Genomic DNA, 18,161 nt, shown 5'->3' on the forward strand with positions numbered 1-18,161 from the left:
TTCTTTTCTTTAGTTCTCTGTGTATAGACAGAGGGGCATACTTTTTCAGGAATTCCTTCTCTTAGCAGTCTATAGTAGGATAACGGGCTCCAGAGTCTGGAATTAAAGATGAGGCATCTCATATCTTTTGTTTTTGCCTGTGGCCTGTCTCCATTGTAATTTTGGTGTGAGTATGAACAATTCCACCTCTGCTCAAGAAGAGAAGGTTCTCAATGATTATTTCACACTCTCAAGTCTCACTCTTGCTGGGTTTGGCTAGTTATCATGGTGACTCTGAATACCAAGGGCCTAGCAAGGCTTTGCTCTTACAAACAAAAGGGCCAACTGCAATTTAACCAGATACAGTTGGTTTTCTGTACAGAATTTGGTCCCCATCCATTATGTTCTTCTCCACTTCACCATGGGAGAGATCCCCATTACCTATGGGGTCACTGTCTATTTCTAGAAGCACTGAATCTTGTCCCTAATGGCCTGTTTTGACTCCAGGCCCTCTACCATGTTCCTGTTGGTCTTGCTCCCAAGTGGCCACAGAGAGGGCTACAGTGGTGCAGAAATGGGCATGGGGAGTCAGCCCTGCGTCTGCACCAGCCACAAGGAAGTCCCCCGTGATCAGATTCTGTGGAGAGGCCACAGTCAAGGGGAACTTAGGTTTTATCTTGGTTATTGATTACAATAATTCTCATATTTTACATCCACAAAACACATACTAGAATAATGGTAGTGTTTTCCTAGTGTGCTGGAAAAAGTCAAGTGTGCACTGCCTGAGCTGGCTAAGGGTCCCTGGATCCATGCCACTGAGGGGGTGGCCCTGTCCTGTTGGGGCTGGTGTCTTTGAGGGGATGAGGCTGTTTCTGTGAGTGCTGGAAAAATTGCAAACTGGAGTCAACTCAGCTACTGGAATGAAATGCTGTAGCTTAACGTTGCTAGGGTGTCACAGACAAGAACGGGAAGGCAAGAGCCAGGAGCAGACGACAAGGAGCATCTCTGCCTCCTCCAGTCTTGCAGCCTCTCTCTCTAGCGGCCTCTACTGGCAGAGCCTGAGGGAAGTCGGCAGCAAAGTTATAAGCTGGGTTGGTCTGCAGAGGTCCAGCTCCAGCAGCACAGAGCAGAAGACAAAAGCTGAAAACTGAGAGACAACAGCTGGCACATCCCCAAAATAACGTCTTGCTTTTCCATATTATGAACCAGTTAAGAGATAACAGAAAGGGGGAAAGCAGAGGGAGGTCTAAATATCAGCTCTGTAACTGATAAAGCCAATATTGTAGACTGTGGTTTAGGTATATCCCTCCTAATACCAAACCCCAGAATAAGAATTACCCACCCAGCCGCAGGCAGTGATAGCTGCAAGGTCTTCTTTGTGGGGCTCTGCCCTTGTAAACCTGAGTTCTTGGAGGAGCAGAGCAGAATGAGTGCTTCCCAAGATCATCTGGCCTCCAAAAAGAAGGGAGGGAGGAAGGGGTGGAGCTACACCTGCTCCCATCTTGCTCCCAAACTCACCAACCAGGAAACTCGCACCATCTCCCTGGGCCAGCGTAAGGGCTGGGGCAGCAGGGGAAATCCTCCTCATGGACACCTAAGGAGCAAGGAGGAAGCATTTCCTCCCTAGGTAATGTAAAAGACAATATCCCCAAAGCAGTGGACTCAGCAGGAGCCAGTCCTTATAGGTTAACAGTATCACCCCAAAATGCATTTAGGCAAAAACAATTCTGTAGGTGGCCCGCACTGAATGGTCCCAAGTCATGTTGCTCTGCTGTTCTGTCCTGATTCAGGAGGTGGTTTGAGGACACCAAGAGAAGAGAAGAGGATGGACTGGGTAACCCTCCTGGAAATGTCTGAGATATAGTCTTTCTTAGCCTTTGATAGATAAGAGTCAACAGTGAGCTTTTACCCCTCCCCTCCAAGAATCCGGTGTGTGACTATGCAGGATTGCTAGTTAGAAGAGGACTTTCAAGCTGAACAGAATCAACCTAGGAGTAGAGCTGGCATAACAATGCAGTCAATACTTGGTAGTTGATTATAATTTTTTCTTAAAACACCAGCGCATCAGCGCCTGCTACCACTTGTTTGCCGGTGTCTGCAAGGTAATAAAATGGATGAACACATAGCATAAGACTATCAGTGGAAAACTCAGAAATTCTTCATCATGCCTAGTCTTACAGCTTGTTTATTTTCCTCTTTGCTTCATGGACACCAGTGCCGCTCACTGTAATTTTATATTGCGTTCTTATGGGTATTTCTGTTGCTGATATTGTTGCTAATGTGTATGATAGAATTTAGTCTATCAACGTATCATGGTGTTCCTCAGAGGGCTTCATGGCTTCCAGGTGGCTCAGAACCACTGAGACCTGGGAAGCTAAAGGAAGCCTGTGCTGCCGTGTGTGGAGGGAGCACTGGGAGGGAGCCACAGGAAGGACGGGAAGCTGTTGTACATATTACATCATGAAAAAGGAAGCAAGGAGCAAGACTGGCCGTAAACTCCTCTGAATGTGGCAGTCCTCCAGGTGTTGGATCACATTGAATAGATGCCGAATTTTAAAGAGATGCCGTTTGAATTGCACTAAATCTGAATCAACAAGCTAGGGCCATCACAGCAATCTCTTTGAATTAGTTTTACTTTTTGTAACAACTCTGCCGCTTGTATTTTTCAAAACGGTCCACAGGCGTTCTTTTCTTACTGTTTCACAATAATCCAGCGGCACAAGTTGGACTAGTGTTAGTGTTCTCTTATGTTAGATGAGGAAACTGGGTCTTAGAAAGGTTAAGTAATCCCAGGATTACAAAGTTGGTCTCAGTGAATCTGGGACTGAAATCTGGGTCTTCTGATCCTTGAGCAAATAAATCATTTAAAAATTTTTGATTTTCTTCTTATTTTAGAGGATCTTACACACAGAGAGAGGAATCACAAACCTCCCAGAGAGAGGAATCACAACCCTCCCTTTTTCATTATTTGCTTGATTATTTTATACATCCTTAGATATTTATCTTTAGGATAACTTCTTACACTATCTATGATGGTTTATCTTTAAGCTTCTGGTATTAAGCATTAGAAAGCCAAGATTTGTTTTGAAAGCGTGGATATAGCACTCCTGCTTCATTCAGTAAATATTAATTGGGTGCCTTTTAGAGCACAAACTGCACTGGGTACTGGGCAGTCAGCCATCAATATCGTCTCCTGCCTTCAGGGGCCCCTAGCTCAGTTCTTCTTTTCCTGGACAGCACTTGCCAGGAGTTTCCATCTGGGTCCAGGAGTTAGACTTCTCCACCAAGTAGGGGTCATTAAACTGTCAACTACTCTTATTTTTGGAGCTCAGGGGTGTTGGAGCTCTGTCCTCAGAGTTATGCTTAACCATAGAAGTGCCTCATGGCTGGGGACCATGACTTCATGCCTTATGGAACCATGTGGGGAATTTAGTTGGTTCTACAAGGGACCCGAGGTGTTTCTTGCATCTGCTTTCTGTTACTATTGCATTCCTGCTCTGGGAAAACGTTCCCACTTCAAAATGTTCCAACTTCAAAAATCTGCGTGATACCTAAGGACTCTGGGAAGATACTTCTAGAATTAGTCCTGCAGAGCCCTCGAAATCTTTTAGCTTCTCTTTACTCCTCTGTGAGTAAGTATAGAGGCATTCCTTGAAACCGGTACATATACAGGTTCACAGCATGCTAAAAGCATTGCTCTTTATTAGTCATTCTTATCATTGGCTGCTGTTTTGTGATTTCTCTCTGTTAATTTCGCCTTTGAATTGAAGGTCACTGTTTTATTTGTATTGTGGGGCTTCAGCCAAAAGAAAACAGCTTAATTCAACTCGGTTCCAAGGAACTAATATTCTAGCATGCTTCATTCCTTCTGATTGGATTTCATCCTAATTGGAATGGCTCAGGCTAGTGGAAATAACTTATTTAATCTTCTTAGTTTCTTTGGAATATGCCATTGTATCTAGATCCCTTTATGCCACTCAGAGAGTTTAAGCTGTTCATGCTGCCATATCATTAGCCGGAGACCAATTTAGTGCAATCCTCTTGGCACTGAGCTCACATTCGTGTGTTCTATTTGTCCATTGCAGAAAGAGATATACACATCAGCATGGTTTGTGTCACATTTTTAAAAATAATGATGATGGTGGTTGCTCGATAATGCGCTCCTAATATCTGAATTCCGTTAGAGATGAATATGTTAAAAGATGTTCTACAAAAAACAATTAAGTCTTAAAAGATTACAGGTTGCAGCGATTGCCATTAAAAGGGTGAGAGAGCCTGTGGTTTTGAGCACTGATGAGCAGATGTGTCCAGCTAATTTTTTATGAAAACACCAGCAGAGCAAATTACTCATGAAAAGTCTATTCATAGGAACTAATTGAATGCCATGTCCAGTTTAATCGTGAAAACTGAGCGCAACCAAAACCAATAGAGAGAAATAATGAATAGGCATTTGAATTCTTTTACTTGTATAATTTCTAAAAATAGCCTCGCTGTCAATAGCATGTTCCCATGTCTGAGAGGCACGTCCATCTATTAAATGTCCCAAAGCCCTTTAACACACGTGGAGAAAGATAAAGGAGCCCAGGAGTGGAGACTCCAAAGTGACCATATGGATTTTCAATAGAGTCATTCTACAAGGTTACTGTTGATGTGGAAAAGGCCCAAGAATCACTGGCCCAATCTTTAAGTTGTACTATTGCTGCCAGAAATTTCCCAGGGCCTTGTTGGTATAGGCAGTCTGCTATAAAGAATTGTTCTCTTAATTTCTCTCTTAACTAGACTATCCCTAATAAACTTCAATATTCAGTATACAGGGTTGGTCGGTTTATCAGCCATCCTTCTAGGTTGCTCAGTGAGTTAGTAATTGTGTAAGTGATGAACCCATTCTGGTAATGACTGGTCGTGTATCTAAACTCAATTAAAATGAAGAACATGGCATAAAAAATTGTTTCACGTAGGAGGATCTGCCATTAGATTTAAACAAGAGCTTTTCTTTCAGAGATTACACATTTTTAAATGGCTGAAAAAAACATCACACTCAACTGTATTTGACTCCACAATCTGTGCTGGTTGACCCCAGGTAGGAACCCTACTTGCTGTTCCCTGAATGTACGAGCTGATAATTGCCTTTTATATCTAAAAGTGGATTTTTTTTTTTTTACTAATTATTAAAGCAATATATGATATTGTAAAAACATTTAGAAAGTTCAGAAATATAAATAAAAGAAAAAAATCACCTTTATTCTCATGGCACAGAGATAACCACTGGTAATATTTTGGTATGTGTCCTTTCTGACTTTTTTCCTTGTTCTGCTGAGTGGCTTTTCCTCTCCTGTCCTTCTTTTCCTCCTCTTGTCCTTGTCTGTGTTGTAGCTATTTGGAAATGACCTAAAGAATGTTCCTCCTTCTTAGGTAAGTGCTTTCAACTCATATCTCCTAATAGAAAGCTGGACAGTTGGATGGGTCTCTCTCTTCTTAATGTAATCAGCAGAGGGGATGGCCGTGGTGGTAGGAGTGGTGACAGGGGTAGTGCTGGTGCTGTTGCTGTTGTTGATGGTGGTGGTGGTAGGAGTGGAGGAGATGGTGGGAGTAATGTTGGAAGTGGTAGGCATGACGGTGGGGAACGTTCCATGGCGCTTAAAAAGAAGTGGGCAACAGACTGTTGCCAGTGGGGATTCAGCGACCCCAGATTCTGAACAAAGGACACGGACCGCATTTACAGTGATTCAGTTTTCCACAGCATCTGTAGGTTTTTATTTAGAGAAGGTTTTTATAGTTCTGAAAATCTGAGGCTTTTGTAAGAAGTAACCAAAATTCAGTTGGTCACTTCCCTGGGATATTTGGTGATTGGCCTTTGGTGAAAGGAACATTTTCTTATGAATTTAGTTTTAAGAGTTGAGGCAAAGAGTATTTTGGACTGACTGATAACCAAGCCACTCTTTCAGAAGCTCATGATCCTGAGGAATTTTCTCTGTTTTCCGCTGTGTCTGAACACTGCAACTTTAAGTATTGTTTGCCAACCTATGGATAGCACATGTGTGCATGTGCATACATATACTCCTTTATACATGCACGTATAGCTTGCTAGTCATATGACATATCCAAGACATGGGGAAGTACTAGAAGTTTCATTATTTTTGCTATTTTGATCACTCACAATTTATTTTACTTGGTAAATTCTTGCTGAGAAAAAAACAGATGCTTCAACCAAATATTCTACTGAAATATTTCAGAACAAATCAACAAATATGTATGAAGAACAAGGTAATCAGCTAAGTGTTCAGTGGGCAAGTATCACAGTTAAATTATTGCTTGTCTTCCAAACTTTCTGTACCTCCCTCAAATGTTTGTTTTTCCTTTTATACCACAACTGGAGTGATTTCTCAGTCTTGTCTCCACACATTGGCGAGCTTCAAATAGAACTTTCCAGAAATCCTCTTTGGTGTACTCTGAAAAGATCTATGACCCAGGGAGCCAAGCTTACCCTAAGCAGTTTAGCATTAAGAATTTGAGGAAGCCAAATCTCCATTTTTATACAGAAATCAAAGAGAAGCATAAGTAACCAGTAGGCTATTTAAAAAATATAGTATTTTTCTTAATAATAAACAGCTCAAGATTTTATAGCTGATTTCGTAAGAAGAGAAATTGAGAAAAAGTCACCCAGAATCATACTGACTGATGCCAAAACTCTTAGTTCCTTATAGGGTTTTTAAAAAAAAAACATATTTGTAATAATAAAGTCCAGATAATAGGTACATGTATTCTGTACATATTCCCCACATTTTTTCCTCATTGTTTTTTGACTTGCTACATACCATTCCCTGAGTGGATATACCATAATTTGTTTTAACATTCCCCTGGAATTGGATCTGAGGCTGCTTCCACTTTTGCAAGTTATTTGCTTGTTTGTTTTGTCTGTTGAATGCCTTCTGTGAGAAAGGAGTGGATGAAGTGGGAAATGGGTCGGTAGAATAGTTTGCATTTGCGTAATGCATTCGGGTGTGTATTTCAGGTTATGGTGTGCACTCTAGGATGAGATCTTCCTGTAGAACACAGTGGTCAAGAGCACAGATTTTGGAGTCAGACAGACCTGGGCTTTATTTCTGAATCCACATAGCCGTGTGACTAAACTAGACGTCCTTAAGCTTTCCCTGAGCCTCAGTCTTTTGGTCTGCAAAGTGGGCATAACCACGTCTCCCTCATGAGGTCATTGTGAGGATTAAATGATTGCTCTATGGCGAGGTGCTTGGCACATAGCACTGCTCACAGCATGGTTGCTGCTTTTCTGTGTCTACAGTACACCCCATCCAAGCAGAAACAGCCATTCCTTTATTTATTCAGCATTTACCCAGTGCCTATTGTGTGCCCAGGACTGAGCTAGACACCAATGTCTATGCAATGCAAGGCAGAGTTGAATGAGGCCCAGTCTCTGACCAGTGCATCCACAGTGTCCAGGGACCCAGACAAATGGAGAGACAGACAGATCCCTGTGTGACTGGGGAGACTCTGGGAGCAGGGGTGGCTCCTGGGAAGTGGAATAGAAAAAGCTGGAATTTGGCACCAGAAAAGATCAGGGTTCAAATTCTGACTTTGCTACTTACTTATTCCGAGGCCTGGAGCAAATTTCTTAAATTCTCTGGATTTCAGTTTCTGCCTTTGTATTCCTACTATAAGATGTTGTGAAGCTCAGAAATAATGTATATATGATGCCGGGCCTGTAGTAGATGCTCAAAAATGATTACTATGCTTGAAGTCTCAGCGCCCCAATAGTGGCTGATTTTTATGCTAATGAATCCAAGAAATTCCACTACTCTAAAATCTCAAAGACTGGCTCAGTTGTGCTCAGGTTAGTCTGAAATACATTTTATTACAGTCTAATTCTTCGTAAACTGGTCACCTGCATGTGATGCATATGGTAATGTAGAATTATTAGAATATTCAGCTCTCAATGAATAGCGTACCTTGGCTATTATGTAAAAACCAAGGAAAAATAACTTAGGGAGACACTGATTGCTTCTTAACTGTAAAGGGCCTCCTTAGAATATTGGATGGCTGCGTGGCCAAGAAAATGGTTTACACCATATTTTCTGTCTTCCCACAGACAGAACAAGGCAGTGGGAATGAAATCTATTTAGCAGGATGTCTTTATGTGTGAAGATTTCTTGCTGCTCTATAAATGCTTATTTGCTTATTTATTCATAGATGTAGAAAGTACACTTCTTTCTTTCTGTTTCCATATTGTAGCCCAAGTAACAGGCACTTATTGTTGTGCCAAGGAATAACAGATGAGCACTGACCCTCAATTAAACATTAATAAATGTGTTGTTGTAGCATCAAAAAATACATTTACTTGATCCAAATGGAATGAGAGGATGGTTAGCATGTTTATTGCTGAAGTCCTACAAGCGAGCGTGTTAGATCCAGAAATTGAATGTATAGTATCAATTAGAACATGTTATTCAATGCGTCATTTTACTTTGTGCCTGGTAATATCCTCCATGTTAACTTGGAGTTTGTTTGTTTGTTTTTACTATGCAGCTATGTCTACAAAATGCAACCAAAATTTCTAATATTCTTGCTGCCAGTCAGATGGTCAGTCTACCACATTTATTAAGCACCTGCTGTGTGCAGCACTCTCTACAATTCTGGCTTTAAATCTTGAGCTACACGCTGAAATCAGATTAACAATGTCTACAGGAACTTGCAAAGGTTTAAAAGAAAGAAAAGCCAGAAAAAGTGAGTTGTGTTTCCTCGACCACTGGGCCAAACAGAGAGAATAATAGGAGAGATTTTCTTAAAGGCACAGCAGGATGCACACAAATAAAAGGATATAAAAGTCACAAATGCAGCATTTAGCAGTGTTGTGGTTATCTATGTATAATTTAAAAAAGAATTTATTTTGAAATAATTTTCTGCTTACAAAAAGGTTGCAGGCATAGTACAAAGAACTTACATATCTCCCTCATTCCGATTCCCAACTGGATGCACATGTCCGTTATCACTAGCCTTTTTCTGACCAGTGGAGAGGGAGGTGCAGACATGATGCCCATCAGCCTTATGTACCCCATTGTGTATTTCCCCAAACAGTGACACTCTCACACGCCACCAAGCTGCAACTCTCCCCGTCGAGAAATCAACATTGATATGGCACTCCTATCTGGTCTACAGATCCCACTCACATTTCACCAGTGATCTCAACATTATTCTTTTCTCCTTTCCTGTTCAGGAACACACACTGCATGTAGCTATCAAGTCTCTTTAGTCTCCTCCCATCTTAGAGCAATTCTTCAATATTCAGTCTTTCTCTGTCTTTTACGTCCGTGAAAGTTTTAAGGAGTGCAGACCTTCCACTTTCTTGGTCGACCTTCAGTCTGGGTCCATTAATGTTTCCTACTGACTCGATTCAGGTCATGCAGCCCTGACAAGAACATAATGGAAATGACACTGTGTGCTTCTTGGTGCATCTTATCAGGTGTCACACAATGCAGACTGTGCCACTACTGCTGATGTTAACTTTGACCATCTGGTTATGCTAGTGGCTTCCAGGTTTCTCCACCACAAAGTTACCATTTTTCCCTTGGAAATTGATTGGTATACTGTGAAGGAGATGTCCTAAGATTACACTGGTACCCTGCGCCCCACCAAACCTCTATTGCATCATTCCTTTTTATTAGTTGGCATCCTATTAGCATGGATGCATGGGTGCGTGTACTATTCAATGGGTTGTACTTCGTTAATATTATTTATTTGATTCTTGAATTATCCAAGATTTGGCCCATATGAGCTCCCTCAAGATGGCTCCTGGGTTCTATTGACATGTCTCCACCCGTCTTTGAGCAGGTCTTAATTTTTTTGTACAACAAGATATTCCAGACTCATCTTGTACTGGTCCTGCCTCAGGCCTGGAATCAGCCATTTCTCCAAGGGCTCTGATTCCTTTCGCAGAAGATGGTGTTTCGAAATCAGGATCCGTGTGCTTGGTGTGCCCGTTGCTACTGGAGTATCGCTGCTTCTAGGCTTTCTCAGTGGATAAAGAAAATATATGTAAATGCACAGCACATACGTCTATAACTATTTCCATATCTATCTGTGAGTATCTGTATTAAAAACCATTAATTCATACCAGTACTTTCAATTCCAATGCAACACACCTAAATTCTTTCTGCCCTTACCCTTTTCCATAATTGTAAGTCTATTCTCCAATACTAAGAAACCTGGCTCTCTTTATCCTCCATCTATTTACTTACTTATTCCATCAATTTAATTGTTTAATTATTGGCATATTTCTCAGTATAACCCATCTCCCACCCTCCTGGCTGTCTGCTCCACCTGCAGCCTCTTTCCCGTCAGTGTGCCTCATCCTCTGCACTGGTGGGCACATCACCAAGCATGCCGTCACATGCCTCTCTGTGGCTTCCTGAACATCCCGGGTGCTGGTGGGCATGTCACCTATGTGCTCCTTCATGCGCCGCCCCCCTCCCCCCCACCCCGCCAATGAAGCACAGGAAGACAAGAGAAGGCCTGTTCATAATTTTGACCCCATCCCAGTCACTGAATTCCTTAAGAACCAGGAATATGTCCTGTTCATCTTTGCAGCCCTACAGCCTAGCAACATTGAGTTATCAGAGGTATTTGTTAATTGAGAGAATACATGAAATAATAAATAGGCATGGCATTTAGAAAGTGAAAAATACTATTTTCAAATACTCCTCCTCACCAGAGGAACTGTTTTTCCACACCGTCTATATTAATGGATAAAGTGGGCCATTCTGGTTGAAGCTTCTCTCTTCCCCCTTTGAGGCATGCAATAGACTGAATGTTTGTGTCCCCCCAAATTAATATGTGAAACTCTAATCCCAATATGATGGCATGAGGAGGTGGGGTCCTTGGGAGGTGATTAGGTCACGAAGTGGAGCCCTCACGATGGGATTGGTGCCCTCATAAGAAGAGGCCACTCTTTCTCTACCATGTAAGGACACAGCAAGAAGCTGGCTGTCTGCAGCCAAGAAGAGGGCTCTCGCCAGGACCTGACCACGCTGGCACGGTCACCTTAGACTTCCAGCCTCTAGAACTGTGAGAAAAAGCTGTTGTCTAAGCCACCCAGTCTATGGTGCCTTGTTATAGCAGCCCAAGCAGACTAAGCTAAGGCAGACTCCAATACACTTCTTTGCTGTTTAATAAAAATTATAATTTCATTGGAGATATTATTGCCATAAAGCAGATGAACCTCTGAGACTTAAATGGGGAAGGTGATTTGTCAAATATTGTATACGCAGTTGGTGTCAAATTCATGCAGAATTCTGGTGCCCTCATTCTCAGTGTTATGATTCCGTGTTCTTTCCAATGATGTGTCGCCACCGTGTCACTAGGACCAGAGTGTTGGTGTAGGAGAAGAGAGTGGGGCTGAGTGAGCTTGCGTGTGGTCTTGGATGCCAGGCACAGATGTTTGGCCTTTGTCTGGAGGCCGGAGGAGGCCCCCAGGATTCTGAGAACGTTTTGTGATAACCTATACGGAAGTGCTTGGAACAGTGCCAGGACAAAGCAACTGTCTCTTCATTCCTCAGTTTATTCATTCATTCATTAGCTTGTACTCGTCTGAGTTAGGAAGGGCGCTCTGTCCACCGTGTGGAGATGATGGAAGGAGTGAGAGCCATCAGGCAGAGAAGTCATTCATCTGCGGAGGTGATGGTGACCCGGGCAGGACTGGAGGCGGTGGGAATGGAGAAGAAGGCATGAGTGTGGTGAACACCACAAGGGAAAATCACAAGGATGTGGAAATGCAGAAGCAGGCTACTCAGAGAATCCAGACCTGCAGGCCGGGGTCACAGGGACCCGGTTGGTGCCTTTGGGAGAAAGAGTAAAGTCTTGCAACTTAGGCAGTGGATTTGATGAGTTTTATGTTTTATATTCATTTAGTTGCTAATGAAAAGCATTTAAAGCGGCTTATGAAAATGCACAAAACAATGAACAAAATGAGGGACTCTAAACTTGAATTTAGTTGGACACGTTTTTGCGCACAGTTGCTCTGAGCCAGGCGGCATTCCTGGTGATTAAACAATGACAAGCATGGTGATGCAGTAGGGTCACCCTTGCTCAGCAATAAACTTCGAGCCCTTTAAGAGCCATGTGTCCTTCTGGCCCCCTTCTGGCAGGATGCCAACCGTTTGGGCAGGATGCCAGGGCCTGGCCAGCCATGATCTTCACCTATCGCACTCAAAGAACATCATGAAGGAACACGGAGCCCTCCACATGAGCTACTGTCCTGGGAACGCTGGCTGTCCCAGGGACAGCCCTCTTCGCAAGCACATAGTCTTTGTGCCCCCCGCCTCTATCAGCAACCCCCTCCCTGCCCCTGGTAACAGTGCGCAAGTCTGTCCAGCTGGCCGCCCCTGGACATGCCCTGTGTGTAAGTCCCCATAAACCTTATGTCTTGTTCGCTGTCTCCAGGTCTGTCTTTTCTTCGGTCTGTCTGCAGTCTATGCCACACTGCTTGCACAAGTGGGCATGCGGCCAGACACAGTCCGTCTCTCATGGACACAGGGGGCCTTGAATGAGAAGAGACAAACAGAGGCACCTCATGCAAGGAGAAGTCCGGGGGCGCTTAGGGAACGTATAGACCAGGGAGCCCACCTGGAGGATGGGGTGGGGCCCGGAAAGGTGCCCTCAGAGGGGATACTGAGACCTGGATCCTGGGCCCGTGTGGGAAGGATATTTCTGGGAGAGGGAGCAGCAGATTCCTCCAGCTCAGCTCATGGGAACGTCATCCTCTGGTTGCTCAGGCTAAAAACACTGGAGTCACTCTTGACTTCTGTTTTCTCTCATTCTTGGTGTCCAATCTGTCAGAAAAGATCTGAAATCCCAGCACCTTTCTCCACCCCCACTTTCACTTCTAGGTGGCCACCATTAGGTTTGTCCAGGTGACTGTGGTGACCTTGTCCCTGGTCTCTGGACTTCTGCCCTTTATGGTCTTCCCAACGGAACATCTGGGTTTTCCTGTTAAACGTGAGTCGATCACGTCACTCCACTGCTTAAAACCTTCCAGTGGCTCTCATCCCCCTCGAGGTGAACGCCAAAGTCCTTACGATGGCCTCTGACGCCCTGATGATCGAGTACCCTCCCTCCTCTCATCTCCTACTACTCTCCTCTTTGTTGGCTACCTACGGACCTTTGTCCTGGCTGGGAGCTCCCTCTGCCTGGGATGTCTAATTAGTGAACAGGGCTGTAATTTGCAAGAGCCAGTAGAATGTACCCTCTGCCAACCAGAGGTGATGCTGGCATGTGAAATGGAACCCCCTGGAGCCGAGAGCCAATCGAGAGGCTAGAGTGGGAGATCATTTAGAAATTAGAGATAATGATAAGCTACAAAATCGATGGTCACCATCCTTGTTCACTTTTCTAATCATAAAATAGAAATAACTTGAGGTATCTTCATTTTTGAAGGCAAGTGGCAGCATAGAACATAGCTAATTGCAGATATTACCTGGGATAATTCATATTTTCCTTTGGGATTCATTGTGGCCATGATTTTTGGCAGCCAATTAACGACTTCCAGGGTTTTATTTTGCTGGATTGGCTTGCATTCTTTGGGGACTTTTCCCCTGGCAGTGGGAGGGTACGGTTTAGAATCTGGTAGATGCTGAGGGAGACCAGACTGAGTGTCTAACTTTCTTGAGAACACTTGATGGCCAGTCCTTTTGGACACATACTAGGTGCCAGGCTTCCTGCAAAATGCTTTGCACAGATTATCTCATTTAATCCTCAGAAAACCTTACGATGGAGATACTGTTATTAGCCCCATTTCTGCAGATTAGTAAACTGAAGCTTAGGAAGGTTAAGTAACTGGAAGGTCAGACAGCTAGAAATGTCAGAGTTGAGGCACAAACTCAGGTTTCTCCTAATCCCCATGTAATGGTATCTTGACACATCTTTGCCACTACGTTATGATGGCACCAATATGTTATTTTAAAGCATATAAGGTAAGAAATTAATTGTTTTTCACTGAGGGTTTGATTTTATATAGCAAGAAATAAGTAAATAACTAAATAATAAATAAATTAATAAAAGTATTAATTAAAATAAAGTAAGTTAAAAAAATATTTGAAGCTTGGTGTTACAGAACGTGTACCTTTCGGTGTTATCCTGGAAGACCTGTCAGGCCACGCTCCACTGTGTATTGTAAGTGAGGTGTCAGGATTAGCTCCATCTTGTCACTTTGAAGAAGGCTGCATGAACTGAGAGCCTCGTTGCTTGTGACTTGGTCTTGAATAGTAAATAAGTGACCCTTTCTGGTATTGTTAGAATGAATCCATGGCAAATTCTCTTAGCAAGTTTCTGGCTATCCGTCCCAATGCATATGGCAAGTTTATGGGGAGATCTCTCAGTTGACATCCCCAGAGACACAGTTTTGCTGTCCATGACACCTGAGGCCTGCCTTTCCTCCCCCAGGTGTGTCCCCCAGGAGTGGGCTGGTGTGAGAGAAGTGTCATGTTGAGGGCGGCACTGTGATTAGTATTGACCTCTGCTGGTATGTGATAAAAGGTTCTGAAGGTGCTTTCAAAGTAACAAGCTTGTTGAAAACTGTTTTAATTTGAAATGGAGTCTTCTAGAAATGACCTACTTGGAAAGTAGGTCAATAGCGAAGGACAATGTTTGCGTTGCACTCCTGGGGAAGCACTAGGCACTCAAGGCCAGAGGCGGCTGCCTGGGATCTCGGGTAGCCCCAGGGCCCACCTACTACCCAAGGGTGGAGGGGATCGAGACGTCTGCCCACCCGCCTGGCAAGGACCAGCGGGAGGGAAACTTTGGCAGATGGTATTTTTTAAACCGACACCTTACATTTCTGCAAAAATAGCTTTATGGGAAACTTTCCAATTGTTTGGGTGTTTGATTATGATGGTAAGTTCTCACTCGAGGAAATTCCAATTTCTGCAGTTGGTTTTTTTAAAGAAAAATTGTTTTACAGGGATTCTATATTTATGCCTGTCTCAGGAGACTTAAGACCATTAAAAAAATAATAGGACTCCTCCTTTCTAACAGAAGCGGATAGATGGTCATGTACAGCGTGACAGAATATGAGCATAACATCTATGACTTGGGGACTATGACTGTTTTTACTTTGATGGGCAATTTCTAAGGAAACATTTGTAAAATCAATGCCCAAGCATTGATTCAATTGTCTATATAGAACTCATCAAAATTAGCAGATTTCCTCCCAATTGACCACGAGGGTTTTAAAAATAATTAAGTATCCTTCTATGTGATGATCATAATTATGACCGTGATATAAATACATAAACTAGACCCTCTGATAGTTAGAAGACTGAAGGGTGGGAGGGCTGTATTGTCAGTAAAAAGACAGAAGATTCTTAAAAGCACCGACTGAGAGATGAAGTGCTGGCCTAGAAACTGGTAACCTTTGTATGAGGTCATGAATGTTGACTGGGAGTGGGGCTAAGAGACACTGGACTATCTACTTTGAGTTTCATGGTTCTTTATTTCTCCCTCTCATCGTTTTGGATTTCCAGCTGAGATGTTGAATCAAAGATTAGAAGACCTGGAGAAAGAGAAAAGCAGCCTGCACTTTCAGCTTCCTTCGAGGCAGCCGGCCCTCAGCAGCCTCCTGGGCCACCTGGGAGCACAGGCCCAGGCTGCCTTGCGCCGGGCCACTCAGCAGTAAGTACCTGGGATTGCCACCACCTTCCTCTCCTCAGGCTCTTGCTTTCTCCGCTCCCATGTAGTGAAGAGCTGGGAGGGGTTTAGCTGGAGAGACCCTCAGCTGCTTTTTCCTGAGGAGTACACTCATGTTGGTTAGGCAAGTGGGGGATCCTTCCAGAGAGAGAGACCACTGTGGGTCATGCTCTCCTAAGAAGGCCTTTCTGCTAATTGACAGAGAGACCCTCCACAAGCACAGCCACAGCCTGGGGGTAAAGCTTCCCCTGGGAGCCCAACCTTCCGAGGAGGTGGGGGTGGATTTCCTCCTGTCAGGGCAGCTCGGTCTTCTGTTGTCGTGTTAAGATCCGCAGACAGTCCCCTCTGACTGAGGGATGAACACACATCCTCCTCCTGACTCCACCTCTAGATCCTGAACAGCTTTTCCTGTTTCTGCTGTGCGAGGGTCCCCTGGGATCGATTATATACAGTGAGCAAGTGCTATTTCTAATCCAGTGGTTCGCAATCTTGGCTGCGTGTTTGAATCACCTGGAGAGTTTTTAAATGTCCAGGATCCACCCCAGACCAACTAAAGTAGGCTCTCTGAGGGTGTGACCCACACGCTGGTGCGTTTGAAAAGTCTGAGAACCACTGCTCTCATCTGTCTGCTTGTTCCCTCTCTCCTTGGGTGAAGGCTTGCTGAATACTATCAGCCTAATCACAGTTCAGGTCTGCTTCTACTTAGGGATAAACATGGCCACGGAAATTACACTTTGTTTCCAGGTTCCAATTGGCCCTGACAATCACAAGATTGTCTGGCCTATTCCTGTTAGGTGTACATGGCACTCTATATTCACTTCATCCTGGTGTCTCCCCGAAGCCTGTCTTAACACTGAGGCCAGTTGTTTCCTCGTGTGCTGGCTCTGCAGATTTGCTGGGAGCACGTATCATGGTGCCTGGCATCTGGTAGGTGCTTCCTTCTCAATGTTTGTTGAATGAACTTTTATGCGGTCTTCTTAAAGAGAAGGTGACTTCCACCTCCCCATTTCTATGCTTTTTTCATCTCACGTTGAGGTGTCACCCCGTTTTCTCTCCCTTTTTCATGATGGGTTCCTTCCCAACTTGACTTTTCACGTAATTCTTTCTTTCTTTTGTTCTTTGGGGTCATTTTTGTTCTCCACTCCAGTCTTGGCCCATTTTTAGCATCTGCCAATGCATTATGTTTCCATTTATTTAGCAAACACTTGCATAGCAGTTACTAAGTGCTTTAAGAAGTAACTCATTTTTTTTCATTTTCATAAAATTTACCATTCCAACCATTTTTAAGTGTACAGTTAAGTGGCATTAAGTATATCCACATTACTGTGCCTCCGTCACCACCATCCATCTCCAGAACTGTTTTTTATCTTCCCAAACTGAAACTCTGTCCCCATTGAACACTACCTCCACATTCCCCACAACCCCTGGCAACCACCATTCTGCTTTCTGTCTCTATGAATTTGACAATTCTAGGTATAAGAGTTGTCATTATAAGAGTTGATATAAGTGAAATCATACAGTATTTGTCCTTTTGCGATGGGCTCATTTCACTTAGCATAATGTCCTCAAGGTTCATCCATGTTGTGGCATGTGTCAGAATGTCCTTCCTTTTTAAGGCTGAATAATATTCCATTGTATGGATGTACCACTGTTGGCTTATCTATTTTTCCATTGATGGCCAGGAAGTAACTCATTTAATCCTCAAGACAATTCAGGGAGTAGCACTATTTTATGTGTTGATATCTATGTCTATATGGAGAGCTGCATCTTCATCCTCTATATCTATATCTGCATTTAAAGATGAGGAAACTAGGCCCAGGAGAGGTTCAGGGTCTTATGCAGACCACCCAATGGTGGGTGCTGAGCTCAGGCACAAATGCGGCCACCTGGCTTGAGTCCTCGCTTGGAACTAGCATGCTGCGCTGCCTCTCTAAGTCGACCTGGCAAAGGCGTTTCAACGATCTTCTCTTTAGTCTACATGTGATCTTATGGAGAGCGATGCTTTTGTTATGGTCTTGGCTGAGCTTCTCATAGAATACAATGAACAAAAATAAAGGCAATATCGTGCATTCTCCCTCAATTAGGTTACACCTTCTGACATTTCTTATATCTGACTGTTTGTGACCTATAAAGGTAGCAATTTCAGAGGACTCAACTTAACATGTCCCCCATAAAAGTACAAGTCTTTATCAACTATTTACGAAGCCAGTGTAAACTGTTGGGTTCCCTTGTTAATTATTATCCTCCCTCATTTTCCTCACAGGAGTTCCCTGTCAGCATGTTTTTAGTTCCCGGTCCCATTTTGATCCCACTGTGGTCTGCTTTCTATCTCTATTACTACCAAAGTCAAAGTCAGCAATGATTTTTCTAGATGTTAAATTTAAAAGACATTTTTCAGTTCTTATTCTGCTCTATGTCACTGCAGTGTCTAGAACTTTTACTCAGTCAGATTCATTCCTAAAACTCTCTCTCCCCTTGGCTTTCATGATTTAGCT

General features: G+C 43.4%; 1 protein-coding gene across 6 annotated transcripts in view; it reads left to right on the forward strand.

Moving 5' to 3' along the window:
* DISC1 (DISC1 scaffold protein) overlaps positions 1 to 18,161 on the forward strand; it is a 341,872-nt gene that overhangs the window by 72,319 nt on the left and 251,392 nt on the right. For all 6 annotated transcript variants that reach the window (XR_006887032.1, XR_006887035.1, XR_006887036.1 and 3 more), the window contains exon 4: positions 15,504 to 15,651. Coding sequence is in view for 3 of the 6 variants with exons in the window: in XM_046650469.1 (XP_046506425.1) it covers positions 15,504 to 15,651 (148 nt within the window). In the remaining 3 variants the exon portion in view is untranslated. The remainder of the gene's footprint in view (positions 1 to 15,503; positions 15,652 to 18,161) is intronic.

This window comes from Equus quagga, chromosome 2, assembly GCF_021613505.1.
Source record: "Equus quagga isolate Etosha38 chromosome 2, UCLA_HA_Equagga_1.0, whole genome shotgun sequence".
NCBI lineage: Eukaryota > Metazoa > Chordata > Mammalia > Perissodactyla > Equidae > Equus > Equus quagga.